Raw genomic sequence first — 17,301 nt, 5'->3', positions numbered from 1 at the left:
GACATGTCTCAGTGTTTAAGTTTGCACAAGACCCACTTGCCATTATTTCCGCCTTGCCAGCCGTTCATTTCCCTCCCTTCACCCTGTTTAAGGTCCTCCGAGATGCTTTTGTTAAGTCTACCATGGTGTTGCCAGGTCAGGCGTTCTCTTACACACATATGCACACACTCACTGACCTCATATGTTTGTGTTCCTTTTGGTTTTAATTGAGTTGTTTTATTTTGTTTTCTATGAAAAGCACTTTGCGACAAATGTGTTTTGTTAGTCTTAAAAATTAAATTGATTGATTATGAAGCAGAAAAACAAAAAAACAAAAATCTTCAGTTGCAATTTTTCCCTCAAAATTATGTACTTGCATGAAGCCAAGCCCTTTTTCCAATTTTCCTCGAAGGTCTAGCCACCAAATTTCACTTCCTATATAGTAATTTATTTGTTTATAGTAATTTACAGCATCTTATTTTTATTTTATTTTGTTTTTTATCCATTTTCTACTTTACTTGAAGTATTACACTATGTAGTAACCTAAACAAAAAAACAATATTTTGCCAAATGCTCCATTACCACCTGTTCGTTATTTCACCCATTTAAAGAACTGACTTTCAATCCCCCAAAAAGTGATTTAACCATGGGTTCGCCTGGTGTTTCATGCAAACATCATACACCCTCATTCAGGCGACCCAGCTGGGTCTGATCAGTCCCCAGCCTCTGTCAAAGTTGTAGTCAAAATGCCCAAGTAGTATGTGTACAGTTCCTCTGTTTGCTCTTAATCCACACCCATATTGAGGCCCTCTGCAACATCTGTTTTTAATGGCCCCCCTCTTATGCACTGTAGGCACTGCAGAGAGAGACCTGTGAGCCCTCTGTCACCCACACTGATGGGCACACACTGTCCCTGTCACCCCAGCCTGCAGCACTCATCTGGGCCCTTTTCCCATTATTGGCCTCCTCCATCTGACATTCCCAGGGAACAACCATGTGTGCCCCCACTGGCCCCCCGAGTCCCGCCAGAGCTTTTTCTCCTTGTGGCAGCAGGGTAGCAGCCTGTAGTTGTTAAAGAGACCATGTTATAACTGGAAGGTCTCAGATTCCATCACAGCAACAGCTATGTGTCCTGTTGAAGTGTCCTTGAGCAAGGCACCAAACTCCAACATACTCACTCATTGTAAGTGACTCTGGACAAGAATGTCAGCTAAATGGGCATCAGTTGGGTATGGTAAGGTGGCACTTGCCACTTTGCCTGAGTCCAAATCAAGCACAATTGCCAGAATTCTATTTGAAAGCTATACAAAGCCATGTCGAAAAAAGGGACATCAGAGAAGCATTCATGATCAATGTTCATTCTAAGCTGGTTGTTTGGTGACCTATGTCTAATCATTTATCACACTGACCACATAATAAACATGTTCTCAGCCAGCACCAGTCAATGCTCCACTTTGTCCCCATTAATTTTGTCGATATGAGCGGATTTGGACGTTTTGATGACAAATGATATTAGATGCGGTTGCTTTGCTCCGCAGCGTCTATTTGCGTGACACATCATAATTATCATATTATTTGACAGCAGAAGTACGAGCTTACTAGGAACACCTGAAGGCAACATACTTTCGACAGTCGTTTAATGGACAATTTCAGAAACTTTCCCGCTTACAATGAAATGTAATGTGTGAGTTGTGACCTGTGACTAACCTTTACGCTATATAGTTAATTCAATTATTACAGTTAAAATGGTCATGTGATAAATTACCAACTAACTTTTGAGAATCACTTGAACGCGGCATCAGTGTCCACTGGTCCACTGCCAGCCTTCTTGTCATATCGCGATAGAGAACCACCAGGCCACGGAGCTAACGCTAGGCAACATGGCGGAAGGTATGAGATTGGCTTTTTTGACTATTTAATGGTACACTCCCTTTCATTGTGGTATGCGTGTTGAACTATAGGACTGAAGCAACTAGTGTCTAGGCAATTTAATGGACCATGCGTTTACGGCAGTTGAAAATACAATGCACCGCGTTACTCGTCTTGTCACATTCAGCTGGTTAGCAAGCTGTCGTTAGCTCTCGTTGATGTTGCTAGCTATATTTTATTTGATGGCTACTACGAGCTAGCCAAGCAAGTCAGAGGTGGTGCTGGGTTGGACTGCGGAGATCAAATTTAGTCTGGGCAGCTAATTGGTTAGCTAGCTAATTAACCAACCTAGTGTTAACTGACAGAATTGACATGTAATGTTATGAATGATTAGCTAGCTCAGACGTTTAAATGTCAACGTTATGGATCGCACTAACCTCTACTGTCATACATGCTCTAACGTACTGTCTTCATAACACTTGAGTAGCAACGACTATGTTGTGCATGAAGCCTTGAAGGCATGAAGGCATGCTTGTTGTCGTTCTGAAGTGTCTGTTCTGAACAAATCTGTAAGGTTAGTGGTACGGGACAGGAGACCCCACAGGACAGATGTCACTCCTTGTCAGGTATCATCTCCACCATTAGGCAGGAATGGCAGTGCCAAGTGCACCACATATATGGCCTAGTCACAAGGGGATGTGTGCTCTGTGTGCCTGCTTAAGGAAAATCTACTTAAAAGCTTGAATCGAGAGAACGAGCCGTGCTGTAAACCAGGCACTGCTTGTGGAGCTCCTCAATTGGCAATGAATCAGAAAGCAGATTTTGAGGACTTGTTGAAGTCCACAAAATCTTCTTTCTATGCCTACATGAAAACAGAGAATGCAGATATCTCCCTGTAAAGTCACCCTACAACATCTGTCTTCTGTTGTCAATTGAACATCTCTAGATAGTTTTATTATATAACAGCCCAGGGTCGTTTTTTTTACTAAGTTTGGGAGAGACTAGATCATGGTCACACCATTTGACTTAACTCCTCAGTATCATATGCTACATGCAAATGGAGTTTTAGGTTGGATTTTTGCTTAAATAATTCATAAAAAATTCATTGTACATGAGGCCAGGCTATCAGAGTTGGAGATAAACCCTTACTTTATAAGCATCAGAAATGCACACAAAATAATAGTCCTGCAACATTAAAGTGGATTGTAGCATTATATGGGAACTGGTCCACTGGTTGGTCAGTGCAGTCTTAAGCTGCTGCCCCAGCATACAGCCCTTCCTGTGTGGGGCTGATCAGGTGGTGTTGAGAAGCTCCCCCTCTGTTCCTCATGACCAGTAGCAATGCCAGTAACGGTTTACGAGGGAGGACAAAGTAATGTGCCTCCTCAGCATTCTGTCTTCACTAAAACTTTACTGGTTTAAAGGGAAGGAAATGGGCCTCAGTGAAATTATGTGCAGTCTTGGCACAGGCATGAATCATGCTTGTGACACCAAGCTCTGTAGAAAGTCCTATTCCAATTAGAAGAAAGGGAAGTTATTCACCAAAAACACAATTACTCTTATTTGATTCTGTTACAGTCAGTTTTTAATAACATAAATTTTGCTCCATGTATGCCGTACACAGGGGGTTGCTTAAAATCTAGGGTTTTTGTGAAAGTGGCATGACATGGCAAAGTGCTCCTAATAAGAAGTTATGCTATGACATATTTGGGTGGCTCAGCTGTCAAAGTGACATATGATGAACACTTGACTTTGTAGGTGCAAAATTCAGCTCACAACCTTTGTCACATGCCATCTCCTCTCTTCCCCCTCTCTTCCATCTTCACTGCCATAACAATAATAATCTTGAAAATGTTTTTAGCCCCATGACAGAAGGGGCTCTATGGATCGCAATGTCAGTCAGTTGCTTTGTTTGCCATTTTTTTGTCACGTGGGTGAAAGTGTGGGAGTTAAATTGCAGACTTTAAATTGGGAGAGCTGAGTTTGATTTCCGGCTTGAATGCTTCCACAAAATTCAATGTTGCTGGCTGTTAGACTTAGTCTTATTAAAAGTGTGATGTAAGCCCCAAAGAAAGCTTTAGAGCCTTCCAACACTGCTTTGGCTAATAGTCATATTGGTACAATTGTGTTTTGGAGTGTCTTTATTAGCTGTAGGGTAAGGCTTTAATTAGTCCAGTTCAACGCTATGTTCAGAAATAGTTATTCTCTAACCTGCTTTTTTGTCTCCCTGCATCCTCTGTCTTTTCCTTCGACTGTCCCCTTTCCCTTGACATGGGACAGAGGAGGTGGCCAAGCTGCAGAAGCACCTGGCCCTGCTCAGGCAGGAGTATGTGAAGATGCAGCAGAAGCTGGCCGACACAGAGAGGCGCTGTGCCGTCCTGGCTGCTCAGACCCCTGGCCAGGGCTCCGCCAGCCCTGCCGCCGGAGACACCTTCATCAGCCGCCTGCTGGACATCGTGGGCGACCTCTACCAGCAGGAACAGTACAGGTGAGGGGGGTAGTCCTTGGGATGGATGAGTGACAGTTTTGGTGGAGGTTTTGAGGATCCAGCAGTCCTACAAATTTTATGATGGAGTTGGGTGTCTGTTACATGGTTAATTAATGAAGATGGGCTGTTTGTCACTTAGCATCATAAAACCTGAGTCTGTTTGCAGACATAGACCTACATATGATTACTAAAAAATGTTTTTACTTTTACTAATAGGACACATACTAATTTGCAAATTATTCAGGCAATTAAGCGGCCTTCTTTCACAGACATGTAACTTCCACACACATTGTGGCCCTTGACAGGCTAAAACCTACAGTCTATGGCTAAAACCAACTGTAACTGCAAGTCTTACATTTAAATTGTGGTGAGTGCAAAAGCCTCTATCATAAGTTTTTTTTTTTCAGTACATGTTGTTTATGGGTACACTCAGTTTGTTCAGTAAACTAATCCAACAACAGCAAAAACAGCATTACCCAGACAAGTGGCAACATGTGCCAGTCTACCACTGTTGGAGCTATTTAAAGCTTATTGTTGACTTCATAAATGATGATCCTCGACCTCTCCACCTCTGGCTATGTCTGTAGAAGAGACAATTTAGAAGGAATTAAAATATAAAGAATTATTAAAGTTCAAAGGACAGCCAATGACTGTTTTTAGTTCTGTTCTTTTTAGTTCTTTAGTTCTTGGTACTTTTATGCTCAGGTATTTTCCATAGACCTACATTAAGTTTTGTTGATTGCAAACTTGCTGCTACAAGTTCAAGTAAACACGTTTCACAAGAGATTGTACAAGCTGTTTTAATTTCCATTTACCCACATTGTAATACGATGATTGATGTACTTTTTATCGATTTGGAAATATGCACTATTATGCTTTCAAATGTTGTATACTGTCCTCTTTAGATTAATGGTAAATGTAAGCAAAGCTAAAGATTTATTTCTACATTTATGAGAAAAATTGTCCCAGCCCATATATGGAAAAAATGTCCTGTAACATTACAAAAACAGAAATTCCCAGTGTCTAGTTTCTATATTATTGCAGACCTAGAACATTTTCTTGTTTTTGAAATGCTATTGTCAGGACTAATATTACCTTGGAAAATGGTTTCAGGTCTCAGTGATGAGTGTCTGTTGTTTTGCAGTGATCTGAAGGTGAAAGTCGCAGGGGAGCAGCTTAGTGCCCATAAGTTTGTGTTGGCTGCTCGCAGTGATGTCTGGAGTCTGGCCAACCTGGCCTCCACCTCAGAACTGGACCTATCTGGTGAGCAGCCCTGGTGCAACACTGTGTTAAAGGATTAGTTCACCCTAAGATGAAAATCCAGTCATTATGTACTCACCCCCATGTCAGTGGAAACTCCACTGAGGTTCATAGGGCCACGAAACACACATCTTACTCGCCCCTTACAGTAGCAAGCACAGTCTTCTGCCATGCTGTAGAGTTCAAACACACGTGCTGCATGTTTGATGGTCCTACAAATTTCAGTGGAGTTTCAACAGACATTCGGGTGCGTAGATGATGACTCAATATTCATTTTGGGGTGAATGATTCCTTTAAGTAGACAATTAACATCACAAGGTCCATTATTGGACACAGCTAGCTCTGGTGAGGTTTTGGCCTTTCTGCCTACATTCCAATAAGATGATCAGTTAGGTCAGCATAAACACAAGCACACTACTGATTGAACGTGTTAAACTAGTTCTAAAAATGTCTATCCATTGTTCATTTATGAAACCTATGTCTATTTTTTGTGTCATTTCCATGATTTACTAATGCAGCACATAAAACCTCTGAGTCATACTCCTAGTTTATCCAATTGTATCTAATAAATATATATATTTATTGTTTTGGCCTTTTCCCCTTTTCTCCCTTTTTACAATTGATTACTCTGTGATTACTCTGTTACTTAATCACATGATGGTTATCCAGATGCCAAGCCTGAGGTTGCCATGGCGATGTTACGTTGGGCATACACCGACGAGTTGGAGCTTAGTGAGGATGATGCCTTTCTTATCGACTTGATGAAGCTGGCCAACCGCTTCCAGCTCCAGCTGCTCAGAGAGAGGTGAGCAGGGTCATACACTGAAACCTGCTCTGTGGGCTACACTACAATTGTACCTGTCATTTCTATAGCTGCAATGTTACTGTCACATCTTGTGTTTCTAGTGTTTTAATGCATGCGGCTTAACTGCTTGAAAATACATTTGTGTCTCCATTGGGGCAGGTGTGAAAAAGGCGTGATGTCCTCGGTGAATGTCAGGAACTGCATTCGCTTCTACCAGACGGCTGAGGAGCTCAATGCCACCACACTGATGAACTACTGTGGCGAGATCATAGCCAGTCACTGGGTGAGTGCCTCCAGGCAGAGTTCTTAAGTGGCTGATTGGGCAACTTAGGCTGTGTGTGTGTATGTGTATGAGTGGGTGGTAGCATACTTGTGTTGGGTGGAGAAGTGGTGGATGAATCAAGTGTAATTTCATCAGTGATGCACAGAGAGAGCTGTTGGACCATGCATGGAAAATGATACATTATCAGACCATCTCAATTTGCTCTGCTATTGATTTCTCTGTCTGGATGATGTGATAGCCTACATACTCCTCTTAACAATGTTCTTTAGTGTTTGAGGCATCAGGTATAATCATGACCCTGGCATTTATTTAGGAGGGTGCATGCCACCTCTGTTTCTCAGAATTAACCAGTAGTTTCTCACCTCCAGTTGTGTTCCTCTGTGGGTTATTCTCTTCCCATTTCCTCCCTTTCAGCACATTTAAGTTATGTTTTCTCCTGAGTATGATGGACCTCATCGTTTACGATGTAATAAATCTCTCGAGGCCATGACCGAGTGTTGGTCAAGGTTGTGTTTATGGCTAGGTTGTAGAAAATAATTGCTTATCTGCCACCAGCTTCTCACACCTCAATCTGCTTTTTTCTGCTTTTATTGGTTGAAACTCTGATCACCGCTTTTCACTGTGCATGAGAGTGAAGAACTCTCAGGCCAAAGAGTCTGTTATACATTATAGAAAAAAATAGAAATAAGTGTTTGGGTTTTCTAGCTTAAGAGAATTGGTGACACAAAAAAACAAAATTTTTCTGTTGACCTTTTCCATCTTCTGGTTTTACTAAGCGTGCCTATTCTGATATTTTTTCCTGAAGTCTTTTTTTTGTCCATTGATGTTCTCTTCCCAGGATGACCTGAGGAAAGAAGATTTCAGCACCATGAGTGCCCAACTCCTGTACAAGATGATCAAGTCCAAAACAGAGTATCCTCTCCACAAAGCCATCAAAGTTGAGCGGGAAGATGTCGTCTTCCTCTATCTCATCGAGATGGACTCGCAGGTCAGATCCATACGGCCCTTTATTAACTGCTTAAAAAACAGCAGTAGCTTTTCATTTGGCATTCATTACAATGTATCAGAGATTGGAATCAAAACACTTCTGTTCATATTTCCTGTTTTCAGCTTCCCAGCAAGCTGAATGAACTGGACAACAACGGTGACCTGGCACTAGACTTGGCGCTGTCTCGTAAATTGGAGAGTATCGCCACCACTCTGGTCAACAACAAAGCTGATGTGGATATGGTGGACCAGAGTGGCTGGAGCCTCCTGCATAAAGCTATCCAAAGAGGTGTGGGGGAGTCGCTACTTAAACATCACCTTTTCTATTACCCATGATGTAGCATGTATTAGTGTTTCCTGTAGACAAAGTGTCCAAAAACTTTTTGGCTCACCTTTCAAGGTCTGGTCACTAAAAAAAGTGACCTGCCAAGAATAATTTTTACCGGCCAAATTAATGAATATACTCGCATCACACACTCGCATACTTCACATACAGAATTAGGTACTAGAGTATTTAGAGTTTTGCTTTAATAAATGAAAGCTATAAGGCCAGTTGATACATTTTCATTGGATTTACCTTTTTCTAGCAGGATCACTTGTCCAGCTCTGAGAGGCCGCCAAATGAATGGAAAGGAAAAACTGACTGTATAGAAACTTGAACTTTGCTGAGTGCTGAAATCCATCTCCCTCCCCCTCCAGGTGACGAGTTTGCCTCTACCTTCCTGATCCGCCACTCAGCCCAGGTGAATGCAGCCACAGTGGGGGCGGTGGAGACCCCCCTTCACCTGGTCTGTTCCTTCAGCCCCAAGAAACACTCTGGGGAAGTGATGAGCGGCATGGCACGGATTGCAGAGGCCCTGCTCAAGACTGGAGCCAACCCCAACATGCAGAACAGTAAGGGCAGGTGGGTCACACAGCTTTCACCCTCTAAACCATTTGGATTGCATGAGTCAGGAGTGTGATTGTTGGCTGCATTTTATTACTTTTTGTTGCATCAGTGGCAACATTAAACCATAATTCTGAAATCTAGCCTTATATTTGGGTGGGGAAAGGTTTGTTTGGGTCACCTACATTGCAACAGTATGATGATGCTTAGGCTTTGTTTGTTCTCTTCTATAGAACCCCTTTGCATGAAGCTGTGGCATCAGGGAACGAGCCAGTGTTCAACCAGCTCCTACAGTGCAAACAGTGAGTTGTATTTGAGAACAGAAGGTACCCTGGTCATCATTGACCTCTGTTATCTGTCCTGGTATAATCTGGTGTTATCTGTCTTGTTAGGCTGGACCTGGAACTCAAGGACCATGAGGGGAGCACGGCTCTGTGGCTGGCCCTGCAGTATATCACAGTGTCTTCAGACCCCTCGGTAAACCCATTTGAAGATGATGCACCGGTGGTGAACGGCACCTCGTTTGACGAGAACAGCTTTGCAGCCCAGCTCATCCAGAGAGGCAGCAACCCCGATGCACCTGACACTGCCACAGGTATGGCTTAATAAACTCACTCTACAGGAAGTTCCTGAATGGAACTGTGGCTGTGCCTTTAACACATTTTCATCATCATCTTCCTCTCCTTCCCTCCTCTCTCCACTAGGAAACTGCCTCCTGCAGAGAGCGGCCCGGGCAGGCAGTGAGGCTGCCGCTCTCTTCTTGGCCACACACGGGGCAAAGGTCAACCATGTCAACAAATGGGTGAGTATTCACCTTAGGCACATCTCAGCCAAACAATGACATTGTTTCATTAAAGCAGAACCACATTTCGCAATTAATATTTATACAAGTCACACATTATTGATGGGCAGCAGGGTGACATAGTGAGTAGAGAGACTGTCTGCATAGAATTTACTCTTAAGAAATTAAGAGAATATCAGGGCATGTGGCTAAAGTGCATACCATGTAATGGTATGTCCCCACAGCATCTGCAATGTCCCGATCCTGCCCCCCCCCCTCCAATTCCATTGCGTGGGTGACAAAAAGATATTAGTATAAAAAAATAATGTTCGTGCCTGCGTTATCACCTTTGAATCTCCACAGTTGGAACTTCCAGTTTTACAGAGGCCTCTCTATCACATACTAGGACTTGAGAACTTGTGTTATGAAAATGTGACAAAATGGATAAATTCTCATCTGTTATAAAAATGTTGCTTATCTCTTTACCCTCCTCTACAGGGTGAGACCCCGCTGCACACAGCATGTCGCTCTGGCCTGGCAAGCCTGACAGCAGAGCTGCTCCAACAGGGGGCCAACCCCAATCTGCAAACCCAGAAGGCCCTGCCTGACGACACCCAGGGTGTGGCTCTGCAGAGCCCCCTCCACATGGCCATTGCTCACAACCACCCAGATGTGGTCTCTGTCATCCTCGAGCAGAAAGGTCAGCATGTCTGGAGGGAGTCTGAGGGACTTGGGTTTGTAGGAACACACTTGTGTTGTTTTAGTTGTGTGCAAAGCTAAACTACCTTTCGGATCGATTTGCAGACTTGTTGCTCTTGAATGAAGGGTAGGTGTGTAAAGCAATGTCTTATACTGCACTACTTGCATGGAATGTCTTATGTCCTTGAAGTTCCTCAAATGTATGCACTTATTGCTTCCTAATTCTTTATTCCCGGTCCTATTGCAGCCAATGCACTTCATGCCACCAACAACTTTCAGATCATTCCAGACTTCAGCCTCAAAGACTCCATGGACCAGACTGTGCTGGGCTTGGCCCTTTGGACAGGTACACTGAAACAACATTCTATCACAGTTATTTCTATCTGAATAAAAAATGTCTCTGGATTGGATAAACTGGTTGCAAATGTGCATAGTGACATGTATATGTGATCCATAATATGTACATTGTGTCCCTGTCAGGTATGCACACCATAGCAGCTCAGCTGCTAGGCTCAGGGGCTTCTATCAATGACACCATGTCCAACGGGCAAACCCTGCTGCACATGGCCATCCAAAGACAGGACAGCAAGAGCGCCCTGTTCCTACTGGAGCATCAGGCTGACATCAATGTTAGGTAACGCCTGGGTTACACTGCAGCTGTACAGCATTTGTGTTGCTGCAAACTGAGCCATGAGGTTCTTGCATGGAAATATTTAGATGTGATTATTGATTGTAGAATTCCAACGCAAATTTGCATTTTAACTTTTCCTGACAAAATGTTTTCATCACAAAATTTCGCTGAGAGCTAGCAAAAAGGGGAAAACAAGCTCTTTACGTTTATGCATATATTATCTACTCTTAATAAGAACAAATCCAACACGTGACGCCTTCACTGAAACTTAACACATTTGCAGTGGAATGATGCAGGATTAATGTGATGCTTGCCTAAGATGGGACCAGAGGCGGTTTAGGAGAAGGAAATCATTTTTCTAAAATTATATAATTAGAAAGGGCCCCTGAATGGCTAATTTATCAGACAAATTAATTTTAGGCATGAATTACGCTGTCTGCCAGTATCGAGTTATCTAATACTCATTAAGGGAAATTGTATAAATGGTTCTTACCAGAGTCTGGCATGAACAAAAAACAACTGTCATTTTCTCCCCATTCCAGGACCCAGGAGGGTCAGACAGCACTGCAGCTGGCCATCAGTAACCAGCTGCCCCTGGTGGTGGATGCCATCTGCACTCGGGGAGCTGATATGTCTGTGGCAGATGAGAAGGGTGACCCTCCATTGTGGCTGGCCTTGGAGAACGGCTTGGAAGATATTGCATCCACACTGGTGAGAGAAATGCATACACAACCAATTTAGAGGCGATGGGACCACTCTGGTCCATCGTGAGTAGTTTACTTAAGATCAGATGAAACCTAAAATGAGATGATGCTTCAGAGGTGGACAAATTATAAGTGTATGTAGTTGTCCTCTGGGCAATATCAATATTGCAATTTCTTGCAATATTGATACCAGTATATTTTCATTTTTTTAATGTTCTTTTAATTTTCTCTCTGCCGGGTCAAATGCTTCTTTGACAAAAAGCTGATGCAACGATATCTCCAAAAAATCAGATCTATGTTCATGTTCATGTATGTGCCGTGTCCCTTTTTAGCTGAGACCACCCAGTGATCTATGCACTCATCTGAATTGAAATCCACCACATTTAGATGGAAGTTGACTGCTGTTAATGGGACTCGGCTGCTCATCCTCACTGCTCTTCCTCTCACCTTGCTTTTGAAAGCCACCAACTCTGCTGTTAGTCAGAGTCGGCTGCTTGTCCTCGTTATAACCTATAGCAGTCCTCCTCTCTCTTTCTGCTGGAAAGCCATTGCAGGCATTCAAAGTCGACCATCCTGTCTTTTGAAAACCAGAACACAGTGTAAAAAAAAAAACAGAAGTGTATTAATCTTGGCTTGCAAAGTGGCTTTGTTCACCAACCAACAGTGTTGGCTAATTAGCACCATGACTTATTTTTCACACTCCATCGGTGATCTCTCCAAAGAGTCTGTCCTTTTCTAGTAATTTAGTTTAAAGGAATAGTTCACCCAAAAATTCATTCATTTTCTACTCACCCTCATGTCAGTTTAAACACTGGTGAAGTTTGTAAGTCAATATAACACACAGCAAGTTAGCTGACGCAGCTCCCTGTCAGCCTTCTCCAAAACATCTGGATATCCACGTATCCTATGATACAGATGCTGGATAGTTTCACCAAAAAATCTGCACCGTTCATGTGAGAATCTGTGAACAGAGCAAACTGTCTGGGAAATGAAGATGTTCTCTTGCATTTTTACACCCCCTGCTTGTCCCCACTAGGTACGCCATGGCTGTGATGCCACTTGTTGGAGCCCAGGGCCCTCAGGCTGCCAGCAGACCCTCCTGCACAGGGCTGTGGATGAGAACAACGAGGTCTCAGCCTGCTTCCTCATCCGCAGGTCTGCCACTTGTCACTCACCCTCACTAGATAAGGGCAAAAATCTATGCCAAGCAAACATCACAGATTAAGTCTGAGTTTTTAGCCAGTTAAAGTTGTGATATAAGATAGAAATATAGAAACAGAAACATTTACAACTTAAATGTCCATATGTTGATTATTTGAGTATATGCAGCTGTTAGAGTAAACAGAGAGGGAATCTCACCGTAGTTTGTTGCTTAAAGATGGCCCTCTTCTTGAATTGCACTCTGTGGTTGTATTTTATTAGAATACAGGGTTGTTGTACTGTTGGTGGATGATTTGCAAAGGGGTTACGGTATGTTAAGGTCAAGATTATATCCAGCGCAGCTCCAATGGAGTTTGATAACAGAACATTTTTCAACTTTCTGAAACATCAACGGTAAACATCAGGTTTTGGTATCAGCCCAAGAGCAAGGGCTTCTTTGTAGACTCACCATTTTGCACTGATGTTCAACAATCATACAGGGAGAAATCCATCAAAGGAGAGGCAGAGAGACCAATTTCTCCACTGACAGTTGCCTCAACAGTCCATAATGCCATGCAGCCACAAGACATATTGCGTTTTGAGTCTTGCTTTTTATCAACTGGAAAACCTCTCGCTCCACTATCGCTATCTCCACCTACACAACCAACAGCTGAATGCAACCAGGTCCTCTGGGAGTTGTGGAAAGTCATTCAGGAAAATGTATGAAATCACTAACTAGAAGTAGACGAGGCAGGTTGAGGGGAAAGTGGGTTCACTAAAAAAGTTAATTACAACACTTCATCATCAAATAACTCCTGGAATGTATCAAGATGTATCACCCTAACAGTATAGTCGAGTATCTGAGGCTGAATTTTTCCTTTAAGGTAGCTGTGTATAGGTATGACATCACAACATGTCTCATTTATGGGTAGACAGTAGTGGTTAAAAAAATTGTGGTTTAAAGGATAGAGAACATATTAATCCCAACCCAAGGGGATTTACTGACCTGGTATAGAGAACAATCAGTTTGCTTCATTAGTCTTTAGCCCTTATGTTAACCTGATAGATGGAGCTAGCTGTCTAACTCTCTGCCTGTCCTCATCTATGTGTGTATAGTGGCTGTGATGTGAACAGCCCCAGGCGGCCAGGCCCTAATGGGGAAGGAGATGAGGAGGCCCGTGATGGACAGACGCCCCTCCACCTGGCAGGCAGCTGGGGACTGGAGGACGTGGTGCAGTGCCTTCTGGAGTTCGGAGCCAATGTCAATGCACAGGTCCGTCCCACCCTCTCACTGGGCCCAGCTTTCTCTGATACCACTCATACTTCTTCCTCGCAGAGAGCCTGCCACTAAAACATACAGTTAATGAGCGGTTACGACATGCATTTCAACTCATGCCCTTTTCTCAGTGTTTAATCCCATTGTGTCTGTCAATTTCCCCCAGGATGCAGAGGGCCGAGCTCCCATCCACGTTGCCATTAGCAACCAGCACAGCGTCATTATTCAGCTGCTTATTTCCCACCCGGACATCCGTCTCAACATACGCGACCGCCAGGGCATGACCCCCTTCGCTTGTGCCATGACCCACAAGAACAACAAGGCTGCAGAAGCTATCCTCAAGAGGGAGCCGGGCGCTGCTGAGCAGGTAGCGTTCAGATTGTCTCTATCTACAGCGATCGATTAACACTGGTGTAAAAGAAGTGCAGCTAACTGACCGCTCTGTGTATGAAGTTCACCTGACTCTGACCTTTTTCTCTCTGTCCAGGTGGACAACAAAGGGCGTAATTTCCTCCACGTGGCCGTGCAGAACTCCGATATTGAAAGTGTCCTGTTCCTCATCAGTGTCCAGGCTAATGTCAACTCCAGAGTTCAGGACACGGCCAAGCTCACCCCTCTCCACCTGGCTGTCCAGGCTGGGTCTGAGATCATTGTCCGCAACCTGGTAAAATAGCAGAATCTTTTTGGTCCTCAGTATTTACTATTCATGCCAATTTAAGTATTGGAATAGTGGTACAGTTGATAATGGTGTGTTTGTGTGTGTGTGTGTGTGTGTGTGTGTGTGTGTGTGACTGCTTCCAGCTGCTTGCTGGGGCCAAAGTAAATGAGCTGACCAAACACAGGCAGACGGCCCTGCACTTGGCCGCCCAGCAGGACCTGGCTACTATTTGCTCTGTGTTGCTGGAGAATGGAGTAGACTTTGCTGCTGAGGATGAGAATGGCAATAATGGTAACTTATTACATGTTTCTTTTTTTTCTTTTTAACTGGGGATTCCCCAGTTGATAAAATGGTGACCAAAATTGACCCGTTTTCATTCTAAACAACGACAGATGATCAATCAGCTTGCAGGCCTATTGATGCTCTGATCCCTCATTCAACTCCATCATTCTTGAGAAACAGAACAGAAACAGAATAGCTCAGCTATCAGCTCTTAGCCATCATACAATGGGTTGCATTTCTTTCTTTAGCAGTACTAGTGCAGTGCCCGTTCGCGCCGCTGCTGCACAGAGCGCTGTTCGCCCCGTCCCGCTGCTGCACAGAGCGCTGTTCGCCCCGTCCCGCTGCTGCACAGAGCGCTGTTCGCCCCGTCCCGCTGTTGCACAGAGCGCTGTTCGCTTGTTTATTCAAAGTTTATTAATATTGAACGTGTCACGTGTCCAAATTGCACCAAATCTGACACTGCACTTCCTTGGGTCCCCAGCAATACACCCGCCACGTGTGAAGTCGATCGGACGAACAGTTCTCGAGATATGCGACAGACACACAGACACACAGACAGACAGACAGACAGCGATTCCTTGCTTTATAGTATGATGAACAGAATGTAATACCCCCATATCAAATTCAAAGTAAGGATTGTCATTCTTTTGATGGCAGTACACTGCATTTTTCTTTTACAAAAATATTACTCCAAAGGTAAATAAAAGCACATGGAGGCACTGTACACTTTTTTCTTCTTTGCATATTAACACTGGGCTGGTTTTGGACTGGTGTCTATAGATATTGCTTTTTTCAAGTAGGTCAATAGTATCAACTCCAAAAATTCCAGTCAGAGCTTCTCTAATATAGGTGGTGTTGTTCATCTTTATTACTGTTTTTTTGTTTATTTTCCCTTTCTTCATAACATTGTGTTGTCTTTGTTCCTCCTGTTCCCAGCTCTGCACCTGGCTGTGATGCAGGGTCGCCTTAATAATGTCCGAGCCCTTCTCACAGAGTCCAACATTGACGCTGAGGCCTTCAATCTCAGGTACACTCAGTCTCTTAACAAAAACAAAAAAAATGGTAACAAGATACAGCAAAGAAAAGTAGAATAAAAACAAAACAGTAGAATATTAACAAGAATGTAGCAAATAGGGCTTAGATAAACATGCAACCGACAGTTCCAACACTAGAGCATAAGCCTAATGTAAGTCTCTGTAGACTTGTGACTCCTTATTTCCTTATCCTCTGATTGTTTCGTCTGCCCAGGGGTCAGTCACCAATGCACGTCCTGGGGCATTATGGGAAAGAGAATGCTGCCGCCATTTTTGAGTTGTTCCTGGAGTGCATGCCTGAATACCCTCTGGACAAACCAGATAATGAAGGGAACACAGGTAGAGGAACCTTTGGATTCATCACTGTGACTGGAATTGGCTTCCTTTATTGTTTCCATTAGTCAAAGTAGATGAGTAGTCCTCATTATAAAGTGAAAGATGCTCTTGCGATAGAATAAACATTTCCTGATTATCTTGCAGTTCTGCTTCTGGCCTACATGAAAGGAAACGCTAACCTGTGCCGTGCCATTGTGAGGGCCGGGGCTCGACTGGGCGTCAACAACAATCAGGGCATCAACATCTTCAACTACCAAGTGGCCACCAAACAGTTGCTCTTCCGTCTTCTAGGTCAGTTTTCTAACAGTTACCATATTCTAAACGCAAACAAATCTAAACACAGTTGAAAAGTTCGGTAGTAATTCAGTGTTTTTGTTGTTGGTTTAGATATGTTGTCCAAAGAGCCCCCATGGTGTGATGGGTCCAACTGCTATGAATGTGCTGCCAAGTTTGGTGTTACAACACGGAAACATCACTGGTTAGTAGTATTTTTTTTATATATACAGTACTGTGCAAAAGTCTTAGGCACCCTAGATTTTTTTATATAAATTTTGTCTTAGATGTTTATGTATTTGTTTTCTGCATTAGTGTGTCAGTGACTGCTCTTAATAGTATTTTTTTTTATATATTTAGAAACTTTTCATTTCATTATTTTTGAAAGCATCTTTGCTTTATGTATTTTTTTTTTTTTTTTTTTACATGTGCCTAATTCTTTTGTACAGTACTGTATATGCAATAGATAATGATTTTTATTTATTGTTCATGTTTGCATATTGTGTGAAACTATTAATCCTCTGTTCTCCTCCTCGACTTTTCTCCAGCCGCCACTGTGGGCGCCTGTTGTGCCACAAGTGCTCTATAAAGGAGATTCCCATCATCAAGTTCGACTTGAACAAGCCTGTGAGGGTGTGCGACATCTGCTTTGATGTGCTAACTTTGGGTGGGGTATCCTAATGCAGCGGCCCGGCTATCCTCCACCTCCCACGCTGGCCATGCCAGGCCCAGCTTGGCACCGTTTGTCAGGCTTGCCAGGAGAAGGGACATCAGTAGCAGGACATACTAACAGGAGATCCCCAGACAGTTATGGACCACCACCTCTATACTATTCCAGTCTATGAAAAACTATTAATGTTCTAGAGGGACTTTTCAAATAGAAAGTGAATTTTTTTTTGTTTATTTTTGATCCAAGTATCATGTGAAAGT

At 43.2% G+C, this 17,301-nt stretch overlaps 1 protein-coding gene across 1 annotated transcript; it reads left to right on the top strand.

The window, feature by feature from the left end:
- The first annotated feature begins 1,829 nt into the window (after positions 1 to 1,829).
- ankfy1 (ankyrin repeat and FYVE domain containing 1) lies at positions 1,830 to 17,064 on the top strand. The gene is made up of 25 exons (XM_071521609.1): positions 1,830 to 1,869; positions 4,129 to 4,336; positions 5,481 to 5,599; positions 6,266 to 6,401; positions 6,561 to 6,684; positions 7,523 to 7,672; positions 7,795 to 7,960; positions 8,371 to 8,575; positions 8,791 to 8,859; positions 8,950 to 9,152; positions 9,262 to 9,359; positions 9,837 to 10,038; positions 10,285 to 10,383; positions 10,518 to 10,671; positions 11,211 to 11,379; positions 12,409 to 12,527; positions 13,629 to 13,785; positions 13,955 to 14,155; positions 14,276 to 14,452; positions 14,590 to 14,737; positions 15,665 to 15,755; positions 15,977 to 16,101; positions 16,243 to 16,389; positions 16,486 to 16,576; positions 16,920 to 17,064. The coding sequence occupies exons 1-25, from the start codon at positions 1,860 to 1,862 to the stop codon at positions 17,050 to 17,052; spliced, it is 3,501 nt and encodes a 1,166-aa protein (XP_071377710.1). The 5' UTR covers positions 1,830 to 1,859; the 3' UTR covers positions 17,053 to 17,064.
- Positions 17,065 to 17,301: the final 237 nt, after the last annotated feature.

This window comes from Centroberyx affinis, unplaced genomic scaffold (assembly GCF_046629955.1).
Source record: "Centroberyx affinis isolate AG114_WGS23_722 - 3 ecotype Tasmania unplaced genomic scaffold, CSIRO-AGI_Caff_v1 ptg000900l_1, whole genome shotgun sequence".
NCBI lineage: Eukaryota > Metazoa > Chordata > Actinopteri > Beryciformes > Berycidae > Centroberyx > Centroberyx affinis.
This window is presented reverse-complemented; position numbering and strand designations above follow the sequence as displayed.